The sequence below is a fragment of the Bombina bombina genome, chromosome 3, assembly GCF_027579735.1.
Source record: "Bombina bombina isolate aBomBom1 chromosome 3, aBomBom1.pri, whole genome shotgun sequence".
NCBI lineage: Eukaryota > Metazoa > Chordata > Amphibia > Anura > Bombinatoridae > Bombina > Bombina bombina.
This window is the reverse complement of record NC_069501.1, coordinates 1,255,880,835-1,255,900,834: the sequence shown is the minus strand read 5'-3', so window position 1 is coordinate 1,255,900,834 and position 20,000 is coordinate 1,255,880,835. Positions and strand designations below refer to the sequence as shown.

The window sequence follows — 20,000 nt, the reverse complement described above, 5'->3', positions numbered from 1 at the left end:
TTAATATTTCTTCTCAGTCTTGGTAATTCAAGAATTTAATTAAGACATCTCTTGGTGAAGGCTTGGGCCTCAGAACTCTATGTGCTTGTTCTATAATGTAGTGCCTTTAAGTGTACGAAATACATCTTCCAGGAAGGGCATAAAGGGGTAAAAGATTCTGGTATTGCCTCATATGCGTATATTATTCCTCCTATTTCTGTTGTCTAAAATCTTCTACTTTTTCCAGGCGAAAGTAAATATTTTCATGAGTTTGCAGTTGGGTAGAATGCAGGAGGTCTTGTTACATACCGTCTTGCTTTTCCTCAGTTAATTTGACTTTCTGTGATACTGAGTTGAGGTCTTTTTTCAGGTTTCCAAATAGTTGTCGCATTTCAGATAAAACAGCTTTTATATCATCTTTAGAAGATAGGTTTTTAAGGTCTTGTTTTGTTATGCTTGAATCATCAGGGTCATCAGCTTCAATGACTTGTGCAGCGATCAGTTTTGTTGGGTAATACGCTTATATATGCGTTACCTTTGAGACATCTCATAAATCAGCGGGTCAATCGGATAAGTGATTCTTTGAATTTTAGAGAAGCTGTCTTAACTTTGCTTATGAGATCTGCTGTCTTCTTATTCACAGATTTGAGTCAGCAGTGGTAAAAGTAACTGATGCTGATTGCTTAGGGATGTCCTCAGCTAACCAAGGGTTAATGAATTTGCTTAAGTTACTTCTAGCTTTAATTTAGCCTGTTATTGCTCCTATAAGTGCCCCATAACTGTTTTCTTTTGGTATACTATTAGCGTACATTCAGAGCATACGTTTTAGAGAAGGAGGATAATGAGTTAATCGTCTGCCCATATAAAATAAGACCTAATGAGCTAATATAGAATGTTATAAGTGTGTGTCACAGTTATATCTGGTGTGATGAGGTTATAAAAAAAGCTTCTATTACTCAACTGATGATGCCCGAGTTGAGGTGCTGTATGGGACCTGCAGATTGTGGCCATGTGGTGTAAGGCCTGTTACTCACTGTGATGGCGTTCACTTCAACCGCTGATCTTTACTCTGCTGAACTCTGGAGCTATGGAGGTGCTGGTCTAATTCCAGCTGTATCGGTATCAGCCCTTGGGTATCTGAAGTTGTACGTAAAGTGCCTCTCCGTCAGGCCTTTTGATCCGTGTGCTGAAGGGTGCTGCGGCAGCCACGTTGTGATGTTTCAGCTGGTAACCCCATGTAGCAAGAGCAGCGTGATGCGGTCGGTCTCCAGTGATACTAATCCCCCCCCCATCAGAGGAAGGTGGGCTGTCGATCAATCTTTTGCAGATGGGATGGAATGGGGTCCAGACATCACGCCAGGAAGTGAGCAGTAGGCCGGGTCGATTAAGGATGAGAATGGGCTTGAATGTCATAGGTCTGATATTGTCACCCTATTTATCATAAGTCTCCAACAGGGCTTAGGAGCTAAAGGTTCAAGCGGCCATATTCTCGCGTGGCCCAGCTCTGCCCACCTGAACATCTTTACATAAAGGAAGATATTTTGCCTAAAAATGTCCTCAGAAGCCACATATAGATGTTCAGGTGATATTTCCTTATAAGGTTTTTACATGGAATCACTTTCAAGTGACTTAGAATAGAAGTATGCCCTTTTAACTTGTCACCTACCTGAAATCTGACCTATCAGCAGGTAATGATGGCTGGAATTAACACTAATCTAATCCAGAAAGTGTCCACAGTGAAAATGGAGGGATATTTAATATGATATATGCAGCTAGATGAACACATCTAGTTAGCCAATCACAAGAGACAAATGTGTGCAGGCACCAATCAGCAGCCTGCTCCCACTAGTGAGAATATGAGCATATTAATTTTCAACAAAGGATACCAAGAGAACGAAGCACATTTGAAAATGGAAGTGAATTTAAAAAAACAAAAAATCTTAAAATGACATACTCTATCTGAATCATGCAAATTACATTTTTGATTTCCTATCCCTTTAAGCAATTACTTGCAAACATCAATACATTTAATTTGTTTAGCTCTACTATAACACAGCATGTTTTGGCTCATTCAACCATGTAGTCAGTCTGACTTTTCAGCAGTCATACATACAAGGCAGTGATGTTTTATATATCTGATTTATAAAGGTTAAATTCACAATCACAATAGTGCACTAAATACGTCTACAAACATAGCACTGCTAAACACAGATACTGTAATAAGACACTGTCCAGATGCCAGTATACTACAATGCACTGACCCTGCAACACAATATTGCCTCAGTATGGCACTGCACTGAGCACCATTCAGACAGAGCGTATCATTTTACTTTTATTATCACATTTTCTTTGTTCAAAGATATTCTGTGTTAAAGCGATACCTAGGTAGGCTGGAGCACTACATGACAGGAAATAGTGCTGCCATCTAGTGCTCTTGCCAATGTATAACATTAGTACTACATGACAGGAAATAGTGCTGCCATCTAGTGCTCTTGCTAATGTATAACATTAGTACTACATGACAGGAAATAGTGCTGCCCTCTAGTGCTCTTGCTGATGTATAACATTAGTACTACATGACAGGAAATAGTGCTGCCATCTAGTGCTCTTACTGATGTATAACATTAGTACTACATGACAGGAAATAGTACTGCCCTCTAGTGCTCTTGCTGATGTATAACATTAGTACTACATGACAGGAAATAGTGCTGCCATCTAGTGATCTTGCTAATGTATAACATTAGTACTACATGACAGGAAATAGTGCTGCCATCTAGTGCTCTTGCTAATGTATAACATTAGTACTACATGACAGGAAATAGTGCTGCCATCTAGTGCTCTTGCTGATGTATAACATTAGTACTACATGACAGGAAATAGTGCTGCCATCTAGCGCTCTTGCTAATGTATAACATTAGTACTACATGACAGGAAATAGTGCTGCCCTCTAGTGCTCTTGCTGATGTATAACATTAGTACTACATGACAGGAAATAGTGCTGCCATCTAGTGCTCTTACTGATGTATAACATTAGTACTACATGACAGGAAATAGTACTGCCCTCTAGTGCTCTTGCTGATGTATAACATTAGTACTACATGACAGGAAATAGTGCTGCCATCTAGTGCTCTTGCTAATGTATAACATTAGTACTACATGACAGGAAATAGTGCTGCCATCTAGTGCTCTTGCTAATGTATAACATTAGTACTACATGACAGGAAATAGTGCTGCCATCTAGTGCTCTTGCTGATGTATAACATTAGTACTACATGACAGGAAATAGTGCTGCCATCTAGCGCTCTTGCTAATGTATAACATTAGTACTACATGACAGGAAATAGTGCTGCCCTCTAGTGCTCTTGCTGATGTATAACATTAGTACTACATGACAGGAAATAGTGCTGCCATCTAGTGCTCTTGCTAATGTATAACATTAGTACTACATGACAGGAAATAGTGCTGCCCTCTAGTGCTCTTGCTGATGTATAACACTCTTGCTGATGTATAACATTAGTACTACATGACAGGAAATAGTGCTGCCATCTAGTGCTCTTACTGATGTATAACATTAGTACTACATGACAGGAAATAGTACTGCCCTCTAGTGCTCTTGCTGATGTATAACATTAGTACTACATGACAGGAAATAGTGCTGCCATCTAGTGCTCTTGCTAATGTATAACATTAGTACTACATGACAGGAAATAGTGCTGCCATCTAGTGCTCTTGCTAATGTATAACATTAGTACTACATGACAGGAAATAGTGCTGCCATCTAGTGCTCTTGCTGATGTATAACATTAGTACTACATGACAGGAAATAGTGCTGCCATCTAGCGCTCTTGCTAATGTATAACATTAGTACTACATGACAGTAAATAGTGCTGCCATCTAGTGCTCTTGCTGATGTATAACATTAGTACTACATGACAGGAAATAGTGCTGCCATCTAGTGCTCTTGCTGATGTATAACATTAGTACTACATGACAGTAAATAGTGCTGCCATCTAGTGCTCTTGATAATATATAACATTAGTACTACATGACAGGAAATAGCGCTGCCATCTAGTGCTCTTGATAATATATAACATTAGTACTACATGACAGGAAATAGTGCTACCATCTAGTGCTCTTGCTGATGTATAGCATTAGTACTACATGACAGGAAATAGTGCTGCCATCTAGTGCTCTTGCTGATATATAACATTAGTACTACATGACAGGAAATAGTGGTGCCATCTAGTGCTCTTGCTGATGTATAACATTAGTACTACATGACAGGAAATAGTGCTGCCATCTAGTGCTCTTGCTGATGTATAACATTAGCACTACATGACAGGAAATAGTGGTGCCATCTAGTGCTCTTGCTGATGTATAACATTAGCACTACATGACAGGAAATAGTGCTGCCATCTAGTGCTCTTGCGGATGTATAACATTAGTACTACATGACAGGAAATAGTGCTGCCATCTAGTGCTCTTGCAAATGGATAACATTCTTGTAAAACTGCTGCCATATATCGCTCCAGCCACGTGTGGAAGTAAAACAAATTAGTTTAAAAATTGCATGAACTATCAGAATCGTGAAATAATTTTTTTTTGTTTCATGTCCCTTTAACCCCTTGGCGACCGAGGACATGTGAGGCACGTCCTACAAAGGGTGTCAGTTAAAGACCAAGGACGTGCCTGGCACGTCCTCAGGGGTTTGAAGTGCTGGAAGCGATCATGATATATAATATCGAGACATCACTGCAATAACCTGGAAGCGATCATGATATATAATATTGAGACATCACTGCAATAACCTGGAAGCGATCATGATATATAATATCGAGACATCACTGCAATAACCTGGCAGCAATTGTGATCGCTTCCAGGTTATTGCAGTGATGCCTCGATATTGAGGCATCCTGCAATAACCTTTTTTAAGCATCCAATGCAGAGAGAGACACTCTGTGGCCCTCTCTGCATCGGCCAGTGATAGTGCGGATTGTTGGTGGGTGGGAGCTGTAGTAGGGAGGCGGGTGGGCGGCCCATCGTCGGAGGGACTTCCGGATCCTGTCCCTGCAGTGTGCGCGAGTGAGCCGAATCGTGCACGAGACTCATTCACAACGTATGGGAAGGAGGTAGAGGGGGAAATAAATGTTGGAAAAAAGGATCGGGGAGGGGGGTAGCTACACTATAGAAAATTGGGTTTGAAAAAAATAAATAAAAATAAAATACCTATTTTTTCTAGCAAACTGGGCACTGGCAGGCAGCTGTCAGTATCCAAGATGGCGGCAAATAGGTAGAGGGAGGAGCTAAGGGGGGGGATCCAATGCTGATATATAAAAAAACAAACAAAAAATAAACTTATTTTAGTACTGGCAGTACTGTACTTAAAGGGACACTGAACCCAATTTTTTTCCCTTTCATGATTCAGATAGAGCATGCAATTTTAAGCAACTTTCGAATTTACTCCTATTATCAAATTTTCTTTGTTCTCTTGCTATCTTTGTGTTAAAAAGAAGGCAGCTAAGAATCCAGCCAATGTTTGGTTCCAACCTGGACAGCACTTGTTTATTGGTGGGTGAATTTATCCACCAATTAGCAAGAACAACCCAGGTTGTTCACCTTTTCAAATAAAGATACCAAGAGAATGAAGACAATTTGATAACAGGAGTAAATTAGAAAGTTGCTTAAAATTGCATGCTCTATCTGAATCACGAAATAAAAAATGTGGGATCAGTGTCCCTTTAAGATGGCGGTGACAATTATGAGGTGGGGGAGGGAAGAGAGGGATCAGTAGGTGGGATGTGTCAGGCTGATCTCTACATTAAAGATAAAATTAACCCTACAAGCTACCTAATTAACCCCTTCAATGCTTGGCATAATACAAGTGTGGTGCATAGCTGCATTTAGCGGCCTTCTAATTACCAAAAAGCAACACCAAAGCCATATATGTCTGCTGTTTCTGAACAATGGGGATCCCAGAGAAGCATTTACAACCATTTGTGCCATAATTGCACAAGCTGTTTGTAAATTTAGGTGAGAACCTAAAGTTTGTGAAAAACTTAGTGAAAAAATTGAACTTTTTTTTTTTTCATATTTGATCGCATTTGGCGGTGAAATGGAGGCATGAAATATACCAAAATGGGCCTAGATCAATACTTTGGGTTGTCTACTAAATAAAAATATATACATGTGAAGGGTTATTCAGGGATTCCTGACAGAAATCAGTGTTCCAATGTAACTATCGCTAATTTTGAAACAAAAAATGGTTTGGAAAAAGTGCTACTTGTATTTATTGCCCTATAACTTGCATAAAGAACATGTAAACATTGGGTATTTCTAAACTCAGGACAAAATTTAGAAACTATTTAGCATGGGTGTTTTTTGGTGGTTGTAGATGCGTAACAGATTTTGGGGGTTAAAGTTAGAAAAAAAAATGTTTTTTCAATTTTTTCATCATATTTTATCATTTTTGTATAGCAAATAAGATATGATAAAAATAAGGGTATCTTTAGAAAGTCCATTTAATAACGAGAAAAAAAGTACAGGTATACCTCACTTTACAGCGCTTCGCTAATACAGCGCTTTGTGGAGCTGAAGTTCAACCTCCAAGGATTTTGAAACAGTGCTATAATCATTGTGAGATTGCTAGAAAAGTGAATGGCACCATTTTGTTATGCTTAGTTCACTCTGATTATAGCATTGCAATCTGTGTCTCAGTGCTAAAGTCTGGCCAATTTTACTACAGTAATTGTCACAATTTTACAGGTACAGTATTTATTGAATACTTGCTGTGCTAGTGTTAAACTGAACGTAGCACTATTGCACCCCTAATATATGTTAGTTCAAACATGTTTTTAAGATTTTAAACACTGAAAAGAAAGCTAAAACTGCCTTGTTTCACTTTAAGGCGGTTTTCACTTTACAGCGGGGCTCCGGTCCCTAACCCGCTGTATGAGCGGGGTATACCTGTATATATAATATGTGTGTGGGTACAGTAAATGAGTAGGAGGAAAATTACAGCTAAACACAAACACTGCAGAAATGTAAAAATAGCCCTGGTCCTTAAGGGTAAGAAAATTGAAAAATGGTCTGGTCACTAAAGGGTTAATTATGTTTATTTTGTATGAAAAAGGCTACAACTGTTTAAGATCATGATTGTGCAGAACTCTCTCCTAGGGAATGAATTTAGATCGTAAGGAAGATTTCTATAGCACCATCAGTGAACAGAAACATGCGTCCATACATATAAAAACAAAAAGATTATTTTTTTTAAGAAACGTGATACCCTTTTTCGTTAAGTAAAATACTATAAAATACCATCCTCTGGTGTAACAAAAAAAAATGGTTCTTTTCACCATATAAAAATAAAACATTGTTTTTATAATAGTAAAACAAGGTGTCCTTTATTTCCAATGGTCACTGGAACCCAACATGTGAGCAGTTGACATCATCTTTGCTGACAATGTGACAAACAAAATAACTGTCTCACTATCCCTGTAGGCAAATACCAAAGTGTGAAATGTCTGCAGGACTTTTCCCTACAACTTATAGAAAGTCTGATGAGTTAGACCGATCATGTGAAATACAACACTAAGCAAGAGCCTGTCTAAAAACTACTCTGCTCTTCCTAAATATATACTGCAGCATTTACATTTTTATTTAACCTACACAGTAAATAACTGTCTGCCAGTACCAACCAGACAATCATGTTCAGTCTCCACAATGTAATACTTTCCACTTCTGCAATGCACTTTCTGAGACCGTGAAACCATCTGCAAACCACCAAACGTCTACCGTTACTCCAGACAGCCAAAGACATTTTTATTAACCCCTTGTCTGTCAAACAGGATTTGAACACATTCCAGGGAACTTTTTGACAGACAGCTTTGCACTACAACTATAGGGGTTTACTACCATAATCTGATGCAATGTAAATCTTATCAATATAAAGGACACAAACACATCTTGGTTTGACAAATATAACAGGGGGGGCATTAAATTGATATTAAACAGCTCTAGTTTTAGTGTAAAAAGTGTGCTTTGTTCCACGCTCCCTAGAGAGGCAAAACAGGTAACCTAGGTTTACAAAATGCTGCAAATGTTCTAAATCAGCTGTTTGATTTGCAGGTTATAGAATTAGCTATGTGGTCTCTCTGGAGTAAGTGGGACAAACGCCACAGATATGAGGGCTTCAGGTTTGTGGGATTAAATAAAGATGGTTACAACACACTGATAGCAATTCACGGCATTAACTCATTGAGTGTCTGATACAAGTGTATGGTTCTAGACAAGTGACAAGCATAGACAGTGAAACAGTTACAGCAGGACCACTGAACAGGCTGAGTCCTTATACTCAGGGGGTTGACATTTTCTGCAGCCACCAAGCAAGGGACAGCTGTGACCCAGGCCCCAGCCCATCTCACCGCCTTGCCGTTGTCCGTCTCCCCACTGTAGCAACAGCCCATGTCCGCTCGGGGCTTGCTTGCTCGGACCAACAAACCCTTCACTATCACATGACAAGGAAGCTGCCCGAGGCTGCCAACACTTCCGCTTCCGGGCTTGTGAGTAGGAAACAGGAAGTGCACTTGGGGTTACCAGGGAAACCGCGCGGAGCATGTATAGAACCGATATATATTTTTTTTAAAACAACTTTATTACAATTAAAGCAGATCACAATGGGAAAAATAGTAAATTATAGGCACCGGTTTGTTATACTCGTTACAAAATGTTTATGTTTGTAAAGTAGTTGTTTTAGATAGAGCGTTATCTCGACGAATTATGCGGTTTATATTTTATTTGTTTTACATTTATACCTAGTTACACACAGGTTGTAGATCGATAGATCCGTAATAACTTTTTTTTTATTATTTAAATAATCAGTTTGAAAATATTTTGCACATTCCTTAACAATAGTGATGTAACAATATCAATCAATTATATTTGTTCGGTACAAACCTTAAAGATTTTTATATAAAATGTTTAGTTGTGTGTAGTAAAACAGCTGCAATATATTTCTTTTGCTCCCCTTTCATGTTAGCTCTGATCATTGTGGATTTTCTAATTCTCAAAACTGGAGATGCAACCTGCCGATGTATCAAGGCTAACCCTACTACATAGCTGTAGCTAATTGGATTTTATCTGATAACTGTAAAACAACGCACTTTATACTAACATAATGACAATGGCAAGCTAGTGTGCAAAACCAAGATACTCAAAGTCAAATTACTTCTAATTACAAGGTGGTTTAGTCTTAAAGGATCACGAAAGTTAAACTTTAATTTAAAGGTAAGGTAAAGTTTCAAGTAATTGCAATCATATATTGATAGTAAATATCACTAATAATGTAGTCGCTAACTTTTTTTTTAAAAATAATTATTTATTCTACCTGTAATCCAAACTTTTTATTTTCAAGCGTTGTATTCCATCCTCCTCCCCCATGCCACTTCCGTGTTTCTCTCTGTTATTACAGGAAGCGTTCTCACCCCTTTGTTGTCGTCACGTTTTTTGCGCGTTCACAGAGTAAGTATTTTATGCGCATGCGCCACTTCCCCCGCTGCCAGATACATTGTTGCGCATATAACGATCTAGTCATTGAACTTGTTAGTTACGTTCATCGCAGGCAGCAACTGAAATACATTTTTCGGCGGTCCGTTTTAAAACCTATTACTTTGATCTTTCCAAGTAAGTTATGTCTAATAATAATACTTATTGAAATTCAAAATACTATATTGAAATTATTCTCGCAATATTATACTTTTAATCAGCTTTATCTTTTTGAATTTATACATTTTCAAAGTATGTAATCCTTGTTTTTATTTTGGGTGGGACGCTGGCATATATTTGAATAGCTTTGAGATTTCTAATTAGAACAATATCTAATTACATTCTAACCAATGCTGCCTCACAATATGACAATATAATCTCGGTAAATTAGTAAATATTACTTTTTTTCAGTTATTCTTCTTTATTTGATATGTGAATTATTTTTTGGCGGTCAATGTTATATCTATAAGTTTTCACATTTTTAATGCTATAGCCGTGTATCAATCAATATATGATTATTTTCAATTTATTTATAACCATTTTCATCTCCAATAATTGGGATCATCTACATAGCTCATTCATAAGTCATTGTTTTACTCAATTTTTTTTGTTTGTTTATAAATGTTTTCAAATGATCAAATTTTATTTTATTTTCACTAGCTCTATATATATTCAACATTTTTAACAAATTAGCATTATAATTGTTAAAATTAATTATATGTTCTCACTTCTTTGCATTGAACATTCATGTTACATTTCTTTGAATTTCTATAGTCAATTTCTTTGATTTCAATAAATTTCTGTGCTGCAGGTTAGTTTTCAGCTTTTAAAACTTTATAAGTGATGTGTTACTCATGTTTGGATATTTTAATAGCTTCTTGAAAGCTCTTTTCTTTATCTATTCTTTAGTGTTATCTTTCAAATATTTCAAACCCCTTTTATTCTACATTGAAAGAACGTAAATATAGATAAAGAAAGCACTAAAGACAGAGAAACAGAGCTTACTATATCTAGAATTCAAATTATCTTTCAATATTTTATCTGAAGAACCCTAAAAAAATAATATAGATGTGTACTTACAAATAATTAAATTTAATTTAACTCTATATATATATATATATATATATATATATATATATATATATATATATATATATATATATATATATATATATATATTTATATATATATATATATCTCAATCTCTCTCTCTCTCTCTCTCTCTCTCTCTCTCTCTCTATCTATCTATATATATATATATATATATATATATATATATATATATATATATATATATATATACAGATCTATATATAGATCTAGATATATGTATTTATCGCACAATATATATATATATAGAGAGAAATAGATTTATATATATATATATATATAGAGAGAGAGATATATAGAGAGAGATACTGAGAGATCTCTCTCACTATATATATATATATATATACCTATATGTAGCTATATAGATATATATATATATATATATATATATATATTTTTATATGTTTGATATATATATATATATATATATATATGTGTATATATATATCTGTATATGTGTATATATATATATATATATAGATTTAATTTTTTGCATGTGGCATAGCACTACATCCGTATATGTGTATCTACAGCCTTGTTGCAATCCTCAAGGTGTAATTTAGTATAGCATAATTCTGTGGAGTGCTCTCAAAGGAATTTGTATGTAGATAAGAACCAATCAATCTTTATTTACAACCTCTGATATAAATCAAAAAGAGTAGAAGTTTAGTCCTACAGATGTCCTTTATCAAAACTAATACTAATCAGATAAGCTGAAAACAGCGCCTCACTTGACCGCAGTTCACCGGCAATGAACTATAGATAACCTATTTTACTGCTTTTAGCATTTGAGGAGCTGTTTTCAGCTTATATTCTCTTTTTTTATTTTTATGAATGACTTTTGTATAACAGATGTTGTAAATAAATAATTTTCTTTATGGTCCACATACAAAGAGCAATGTTAGTTCTCCCTACCCTATCAAGCGAAAACACACACATATATATATATATATATGTATATAGATATATATATATATATATATATATATATATAACTATATATAGAGATATATGTACATATAAATCTAGATAGATATAGATAAATAGAAACAGAGAGACAGAGATATAGAGAGCGAGAGAGAGAGATAGATAGATAAAAAGAGAGATAGAGAAAGAGATGGAGAGAGACAGAGACAGATAGAGTCTGAGACAGATAGTTATAGAGAGAGAGAGAGACAGAGATAGAGATAGAGAGAGAGAAAGAGAGAGACAGCGATATAGATAGATAGAAATAAAGATAAAGATAGAGATAGAGAGAGAGAGAGAAAGAGAGACAGCGATAGAGATATAGAGAAATAGAAAGACAGAGAGAGATAGAGAAAGAAAGAGAGAGAAACACATAGAGAGAGAGAGACAGAGAGAGATAGAAAAAGATAGACAGTGAGAGATAGACAGTTAGAGAGAGAGAGAGACATATACAGAGCGAGACATTGATAGAAAGAGATAGAGATATAGAGAGAAAGAGAGAGAGAGACAGAGATAGACAGAGAGAAAGAGAGTGATAGAAAGAGAGAGAGAGATAGAGAGAAAGAGAGAGAGAGAGACTGAGATAGATAGACAGATATAAATATAGTAATAAAAAGAGAAAGAGAGATATAGATAGAGAGTGATAGAAAAAGAGACATAGACATAAAGACAGTGAGAGAGACACAGAGATAGAGAGAGACACAGAGATAGAGAAACATTGAGAGAAAGAGATATAGATAAACAGCTAAAGATAGACAAAGAGAAAGATAGATCAATAAATAGACAAATATAGAAATAGAGAGATAAAAATATAGTGAAACATAAAGAAAGAGAATCAGAGATACAAGGAAATAGAGAAAGAGAGAGAGACAGTGAGAGAGACAGAGAAAGATAGAGATATAGAGAAACAGATAGACAGAAAGAGAGAGACAGAAATAGAGATAGACATAAAGAGAGGGAGAGAGAGAGACAGAGAAAGACAGCGAGAGATAGAAAGAGCGAGATATAGAAAAAGAGAGAGAGATAGAGAGAGACATAAATTGAGATAGACAGAGATAGATAAGTAAAGAGAGAGAGACCGAAATAGAGCAACAGAAATAGAGACAGAGAGAGAGAGGCAGTGTTTGAGATAGAGACAGATACAGAGCGAGACAGCGATATAAGGAGAGATAGAGAAAGATAGAGACAGAGAGAGATAGACATAAAGAGAGAGATAGAAAGAGAGATATCGAAATAGAGAGAGATACAGATACACATAGAGAAAAAGAGAGAGATAGAAAGAGACATATTTAGATTTACACATAACTCTAAATAGAGAGAGAGAGAGTCTTATAGATTAATAAATTTAGAGAGATATTCATATATAGAGAGAAATATAGAGAATGAAATTGAAAAAAAGAGAATTAGACAGATAGACAGACATACATGAATTAAAAATGATGTACCCTTTGCCCACAGTCGTTGAGATGGCATAACCCCCTATTACTATATATAGTGACACTGTGTAATCCAATATTAGTGTATATATTCATTTAGACAGTCTGTATTATTTCATTGACACTCATGGCATGACCCTACCCGCACAAGAAATATATACAGTTTGAATAGTATTCTGTGACATGGTCCAGCACCCACGTACTGTCTATAGTAGTATTCTATTGACTCTAACATTATTTTTAAACACCATGCTGTAGTGACACTTTATTTATTATTTTTTAATTTTTTTTAAAAATAGAAAGACACATACATACACAGTCACATACATACATATACACATACACACACACATAGAGAATGAGTTATTCCAAAATTATAACTAACTCATATATCAATATAAATATTTTTTTAAAAATACATCATGTAATACTGACAAGATATAATTTCCTTTCAAAATTTTACATATAATTAATTTTTTTTTTATAATTTTTTTTTCTTCTTTAACCACCCTTGGTGGGCCATTGTCTATTGTGACCTGTGCACTACCCTTTAGTTTATTATTTTTTAACTTAAAATGTAAAATTATTTTTTAATTATAAATATTAAAAAGAAAATATATATATATATACAGTTCTAACACTATACTAGTTATAGAAATCCTTGTCTACATCATATATTAAATTATAATATCACTTTTTTTTTCTTCGATGTTTATTACAGACATTAAAAAAAAAAAACAACATAATTACATGAAGTTCAAAGTTATCTAATATGTAATTTAAAATTATACTATCAAATTTACACATTTAAATTGACATTAATGTATTAATATTTTATTTTAAGATTTCAATTTTCTCGTAAAATATGACAATTAATCTAAAATTGGAATATTAAAACATTTTACAATAATAACACATATATATATAATACAAAGAAAAAGGTTAATACAAATAACTAATTGATTGTAATTTATTTTTCAGATTGAAAGTTATGCCTGACTGCATTGTAATTGGGTGCACCAGCTCTAGCAAGAGAGTTGGTGGTCAAAAAGATGTCAGCTTTCATGTCTTTCCGAAGACTCATGAAAAGATTAAATTGTGGTTGCAGCAAACCAATCAATATACAGGCGATCAAATGGAAATAATGGTCCAACGTATCTTTGATACAAATAAAAACCTAAGATACAGGATGTGTTCAAAACATTTCCATCCTGATTGCTACTACACACATGGCGTGAACAAAAAATTAAAACCAGATGCTGCACCAACAATATTTCCTTCGAGATTAACTCATTATTCTCAAACACCTTCAACTGATAAACCTGATGCATCAGGATCAGCTTTAACTTTCCAGGAATCACCATCCACCTCAACAACAGCTTTTCTACTTGAAAAAAGAAGCAGAATTCAAAGATGTCATGCATGTGGTCAAAAATGTAATATCATCACTACAGAATCTTCAACTAATACTGAAAATATAGTTCATCAAGATAGCTCTACGCAATTTGATAATTTCCATGGCACTTTGAGTTCAAGTGTACAAACTTACAAAATTATTCCAACATTTTCTAAAGGTACATCGACAAGGGACTATTTTAAAAAAAAAGATCAATACACCTGGACTATGGGTGACATATCAAACGACAATACTATTGAAGGCAGCATTGCATTTCAAAGTGCAGAACTGATGGCTGAGGGTATAGAAACAAACTTACTGCAGAATCCAGTCTTACAAGTGGATATTGAAATTGATAATGTACCGCAAATTATCAGTAATCCTATAGCTGATATAATACCAGAGAGTGAAGTTTCTGAAATTTCATTCATTTCATTAAACTCAGAAAATGATGACAACGCTATGATTGAGGACCAAGACACAGGATCAAAAGATCCTACATACCTGCCAGAGACAACAGAGGAAACCATGGACGAGTTTTCAATCCAAGAAGAATTAAATAATTTGGTATTTGTAGAAGAAAAAAAATACATAGTATTTGAAAGATGTTTGGATGAATTATTAAAATTAATCCCATGCCGCTTCAAAAACAATTGTGATTCTCCAATGATGTCAACTCAAAAAAGACTAGTAGGGACTATGTTGATAGTAACCGGAGAATGTGAATCCGGTCATAACTCTGCATTATGGTATAGTCAACCTACTATCGGCCAACGACCAGTAGGAAACATTCTTGCCTGTTCCTCGCTACTTTTCACAGGTAATCAATTTGAAAAAATTAATGATTACTTTACATATTTTGGTATACCTTTTTTGTCAAAGCAAACGTTTTACAATTACCAGAAAACATTTCTGTTTCCGACTGTGGACATCTTCTGGAAAGAAGAATGTTCAAAAAATCTTGAAACTTTCAAAGGACGTGGTATCGCAATAACAGGAGACGGACAATGCGATAGTCCAGGGTTTTCGGCAAAATATTGTACATATACAACCATGGAGGCCAAAACCAAAAAAATTTTAAATTTGGAAATTATTCAAGTCACTGAGGCAACATCATCAGTTGCGATGGAAGCAAAAGGATTTCGGCGTGCAATGAACCAAATGATAAGCAAGGGATTAATGCCAGTGATGGTTGCCACCGACAGGCATGTCAGTATAAGGAAAATACTGCGTGAAGAATACAAAAACATCAATCACCAATTTGACATTTGGCATTACACCAAAAGCCTAAAAAAGAAAATAATTGCTGTCAGTAGAAAGAAAAATTGTTCTGAACTTTCAAAATGGGTATTATCAATTGCCAATCATTTATGGTCCTGCAGTGTTTCTTGTGAAGGTGACGTCGAGAAAATGGAAAAATTGTGGAAATCATGTCTATATCATGTACTAAATATACATTCTTGGATAGACAATGGCGTAGAATGGACATGTGGTCATGGTGAATTACAAAAAGATGAAGAAAGAAAGAGAAAATGGCTGACAAAGCAATCGGAGGCTTTCCATGAGTTGGAGAAAATAGTGTTGAACGATCAAATTATTAAAGATTTACGACATCTTAATTTTTTCTGTCATACCGGTAAGCTCGAGGTCTTCCATAGTTTGGTCTTGAAGTATAGACCAAAAAGAATCCATTTCAGGATGGATGCTATGGAGGCTCGTACAAAACTTGCCGCTCTTGCAAACAACATGAACACACATCGTGTTCAATCCAAAGTTAAGCATCCAACAACACGAAGTGGAAGTTATGGTGAATTGCAATTCGACACATATTTCCCCAAAAGTAAAAAAGAATGGATGGTGCGACCTGTATATGATGACATGGATTTGTCTTACATCCATAAAATGAGTACGGAGGTCTTGAATTTAGTGGAAGGCACATCGACACATTCATGGGAATCCAAAAACATGCTTTTACCACCAAACATTGCCTCCACACCTCGCCCGGACAAAAAATTACTCATTGAAAAGCATACATCAAGATTTGGTCAAAGAAAACTTTAACATTCAACTATGCGCTAATTTCAAATCTTGATTATTTTATTATTTTGATTTTTGGTGTTATAAAATTTTTTTTTTTTTGGTTATTAAAGTTTATTATTACAAGTGATATTGTCTTTAATTTATTATATATTTAGTTTATAATTTTCTCTTTACATAATTTTTAAAATAAAATTTGATTTATATTAGAAATTATATTATAAAGAAAGTTTATCGATTGTCTATATTAATTTATTTCTACATCTATATATATATATATATATAAATCTTTCTCGATTTTTATATATATATATATATATATATATATATATATATATATATATATATTTATATATCACTCTCTCTCTATATATATATCTCTAAATATATATATATTTATATATCTCTTTCTCTCTCTGAAGCTCTCTCTATTTCTATCTATTTCAATCACTTTCTCTCTCTTTTTCTCTATCTCTTTCTATATCTATGTCAATCACTTTCTCTCTCTTTTTATCTCTCTCTCTCTTTCACTCACTCTCTCTCTCTTTCGCTCTCTCTCTCTTTCGCTCTCTCTCTCTTTGTCTCTCCTTTGCTCTCTCTCTTATTCTTTCTCTATATTTCTTTCTCTCTATTTCTTTCTTTCTCTCTATCTATTTCTTTCTCTTTATTTCTTTCTCTCACTCTCTCTATCTCTCTTTCGGTCTCTCTCTCTCTTTCTTTATCTTTAGCTCTATCTCTTTATCTCTCTTTCGTTCTTTTTCTCTATCTCTATCTCTTTCTCTCTCTCTCTCTATTTTGCTCTATTTTTATCTATCTTTCGCTCGATTCCGCTCTGTTACTCACTCTCTCTCTCTATCTCTCTCTTTCTCTCTCGATCTCTCTCTTTCGATCTCTCTCTCTTTTGCTCTATCTCTCTCTCTTGCTCTCTCTCTCTCTTTTGCTCTATCCCTCTCTATTTCTTTCTCTCTATTTCTTTCTTTCTCTCTATTTATTTCTATTTCTTTCTATCTCTCTCTCTCACTTTCTATTTGTCTCTCTCGCTCTCTCTCTCTTTTGCCGCTCTATCTCTCTTTTGCTCTCACTCTCTCTATTTCTCTCTCTCTCTCTCTATTTCTCTATCTTTAGCTCTCTCTCTTTATCTATCTTTCGTTCTTTTTCTCTCTCTCTCTCTATTTTGATCTCTTTTTCACTCACTTTCGCTCTGTTACTCTCTCTCTCTCTCTTGATCTCTCTCTCTTTCTCTCGATCTCTCTCTCTCAAACCCTCTCTCTCTCTTTCGCTCTATCTCTCTCTATTTATGTCTCTCTCTCTATTTATTTCTCTCTCTATTTATTTCTCTCTATCTATTTATTTCTATATCTCTATTTCTTTCTCTCTATTTCTTTCTGTCTCTCTCTATCTCTCTCTCTCTCTCTTTCGCTCTGTCTCTCGTTCACTCTCACTCTCTCTCTTTCACTCTCTCTCTTTCGCTCTATCTATTTCACTCTCACTCTCTCTCTTTCACTCTCACTCTCTCTCTTTCACTCTCACTCTCTCATATATATATATATATATATATATATATATATATATATATATATATATATATATATATATATATATATATAGAGAGAGAGAGAGAGAGAGAGAGAGAGAGAGACATTTACAATTTTAAAAATATATAATTTTATAAAGATAAATTTGTACATAATATAAGATAATTGACATAATTTACAATATTGAAATTCATTTCACGTATATCTAAACATTTTTTTTTTTAATATATTTTTCAAAATACTCAATTGAATACGTAGTCATGAACTAACATATAAGTGTATTCAATCATTAGTATATAAAATAAAAAATTATAAGCTCAATATCTCAATTATTATTAAAAAAAAAAAATATTTTAAGATTGTAGTAAACAGTATTGAGTTTGTGAACTATACAACATGATTTATATATTTTATTATTAAAAAATTAAAAAAATGTCTCATATATATATATATATATATATATATATCTATCTAAATATATATATATATATATATATATATATATATAATTTTTTAGTCTTAAATTTAAAATTAAAAACTTATTTAAAAATAAAATAATAGAATTCATATATCCAAGAATCATAGACATAAAAAATTACACAAATTTATATTCAAATTTTAAATATTTTTAATCAAGTTTTTTAAAAATTAAAATTTTTTAAACATATCAACTTTAGTGAATTCCTGAAAACAAAAATATAAATAATATGATAGAAATAGAATTTTTAAATATAAATTTTTGATAAACTAATCTAATATCATCTCTGTTGCTGGTCCGTCATCCTCAGGGTAATGGAAACCAACATAAATATTATCCGGAGCTGGGAAACGTCGTCGAATACTATTGACTACACACGATGGTATAGGTTTCCTATTTCTTGGACCCATTTCGCCATTTATCCATGTTGAAAAGGCTCTATATGACAGTTTACGATATGCTCTATTTCAAAAAAGAGAAGTTAAAAATTAGCTGTTATAAAAATAAAAATGAATATATATATAAATTTATCAAGTTGATAAAATTGAGTTCAGCAGCGTGTAGTTACATGGGATCCAGCTCTGATTGTCTAAGATGCCATTGTGTTAAAATAACTTAAATAAGTCTGCTGTTTGCACATTTTTCATAGGCTTACCGACAAAGTAATCACAGATGTAAAGAGTATATTAACATTATTGTGCAGGTAATGCAAACAAAGGTGCTATTGTAATTGCGGGAATATTTATCTTTTAAATCAATATAAATTCAGGAGTACACTGTCAGTTTTATCTAAATGTGTTTTTTTTTATGCTAAAGTATATATTGACTATTAAAACTATATTTTCGAACTATAACAAAATAACGGTTGACTCTTCATTAAAAAATTTTAATGAATTAAAATTACCTTTGCGTAATAGCTTGTCGGGATTGACTACGCATTGGTCCAAGACTTCCTATTATTTGGGCAACACGGTTTAGGAAACCCTGATCATTTTCATGTATGTGATTTTCAGACTCGCAAATACATGATTTACCATCTGGTATGTGGTACAGAATCTCTTCCTTTTCACGACAACAAATGCTTTCAATTATGGAAGGCATAAGTTGACAGTTACCACAAAGACACCATTCTAAATTTTCAAGACGAATAGAATTTTCATCGATTGAATAACTTTGATTTTCTGAATCGTCAGCAGATGACTCCCTTTCAAGTTCTTCTACAGATCTTCTTGGATCCCATTGATCACTTTGGGAAACATCTATTTCTCTTATCTCCGCATTCCGTTCAGCTATTAGAGTTTGCATCTGAAACCAATAACAAATAAAACAATATTTAATAATCTTATATATATATATTATGGTTTATGTGTAAATGTGTGTGTATATATATATATATATATATATATATATATATATATCTTTATATATATATATATATATAAATGTATTTATATAGATATATATATCTATATAAATATATATATATATTTTATATATATATATATATACACATACGAATAAAT

The 20,000-nt window shown here is 33.8% G+C and overlaps 2 protein-coding genes across 2 annotated transcripts in view; both read right to left on the bottom strand.

Annotated features, from left to right (window-relative positions):
• Positions 1-8,546, bottom strand: part of LAMTOR1 (late endosomal/lysosomal adaptor, MAPK and MTOR activator 1) — a 62,997-nt gene extending 54,451 nt beyond the window's left edge. The window contains exon 1 of the mRNA XM_053708787.1: positions 8,400-8,546. Coding sequence (XP_053564762.1) covers positions 8,400-8,441 — 42 coding nt within the window. The 5' untranslated portion in view covers positions 8,442-8,546. The remainder of the gene's footprint in view (positions 1-8,399) is intronic.
• Positions 8,547-18,603: 10,057 nt separating this feature from the next.
• The window catches only part of LOC128652703 (P2X purinoceptor 7-like), a 2,506-nt gene continuing 1,109 nt past the window's right edge, over positions 18,604-20,000 (bottom strand). Inside the window, exons 2-3 of the mRNA XM_053705635.1 lie at positions 19,382-19,782; positions 18,604-18,939 (exon numbers count right to left, since the gene is read on the bottom strand). Of these exons, the coding sequence (XP_053561610.1) occupies positions 18,747-18,939; positions 19,382-19,782 (594 nt within the window). The 3' untranslated portion in view covers positions 18,604-18,746. The remainder of the gene's footprint in view (positions 18,940-19,381; positions 19,783-20,000) is intronic.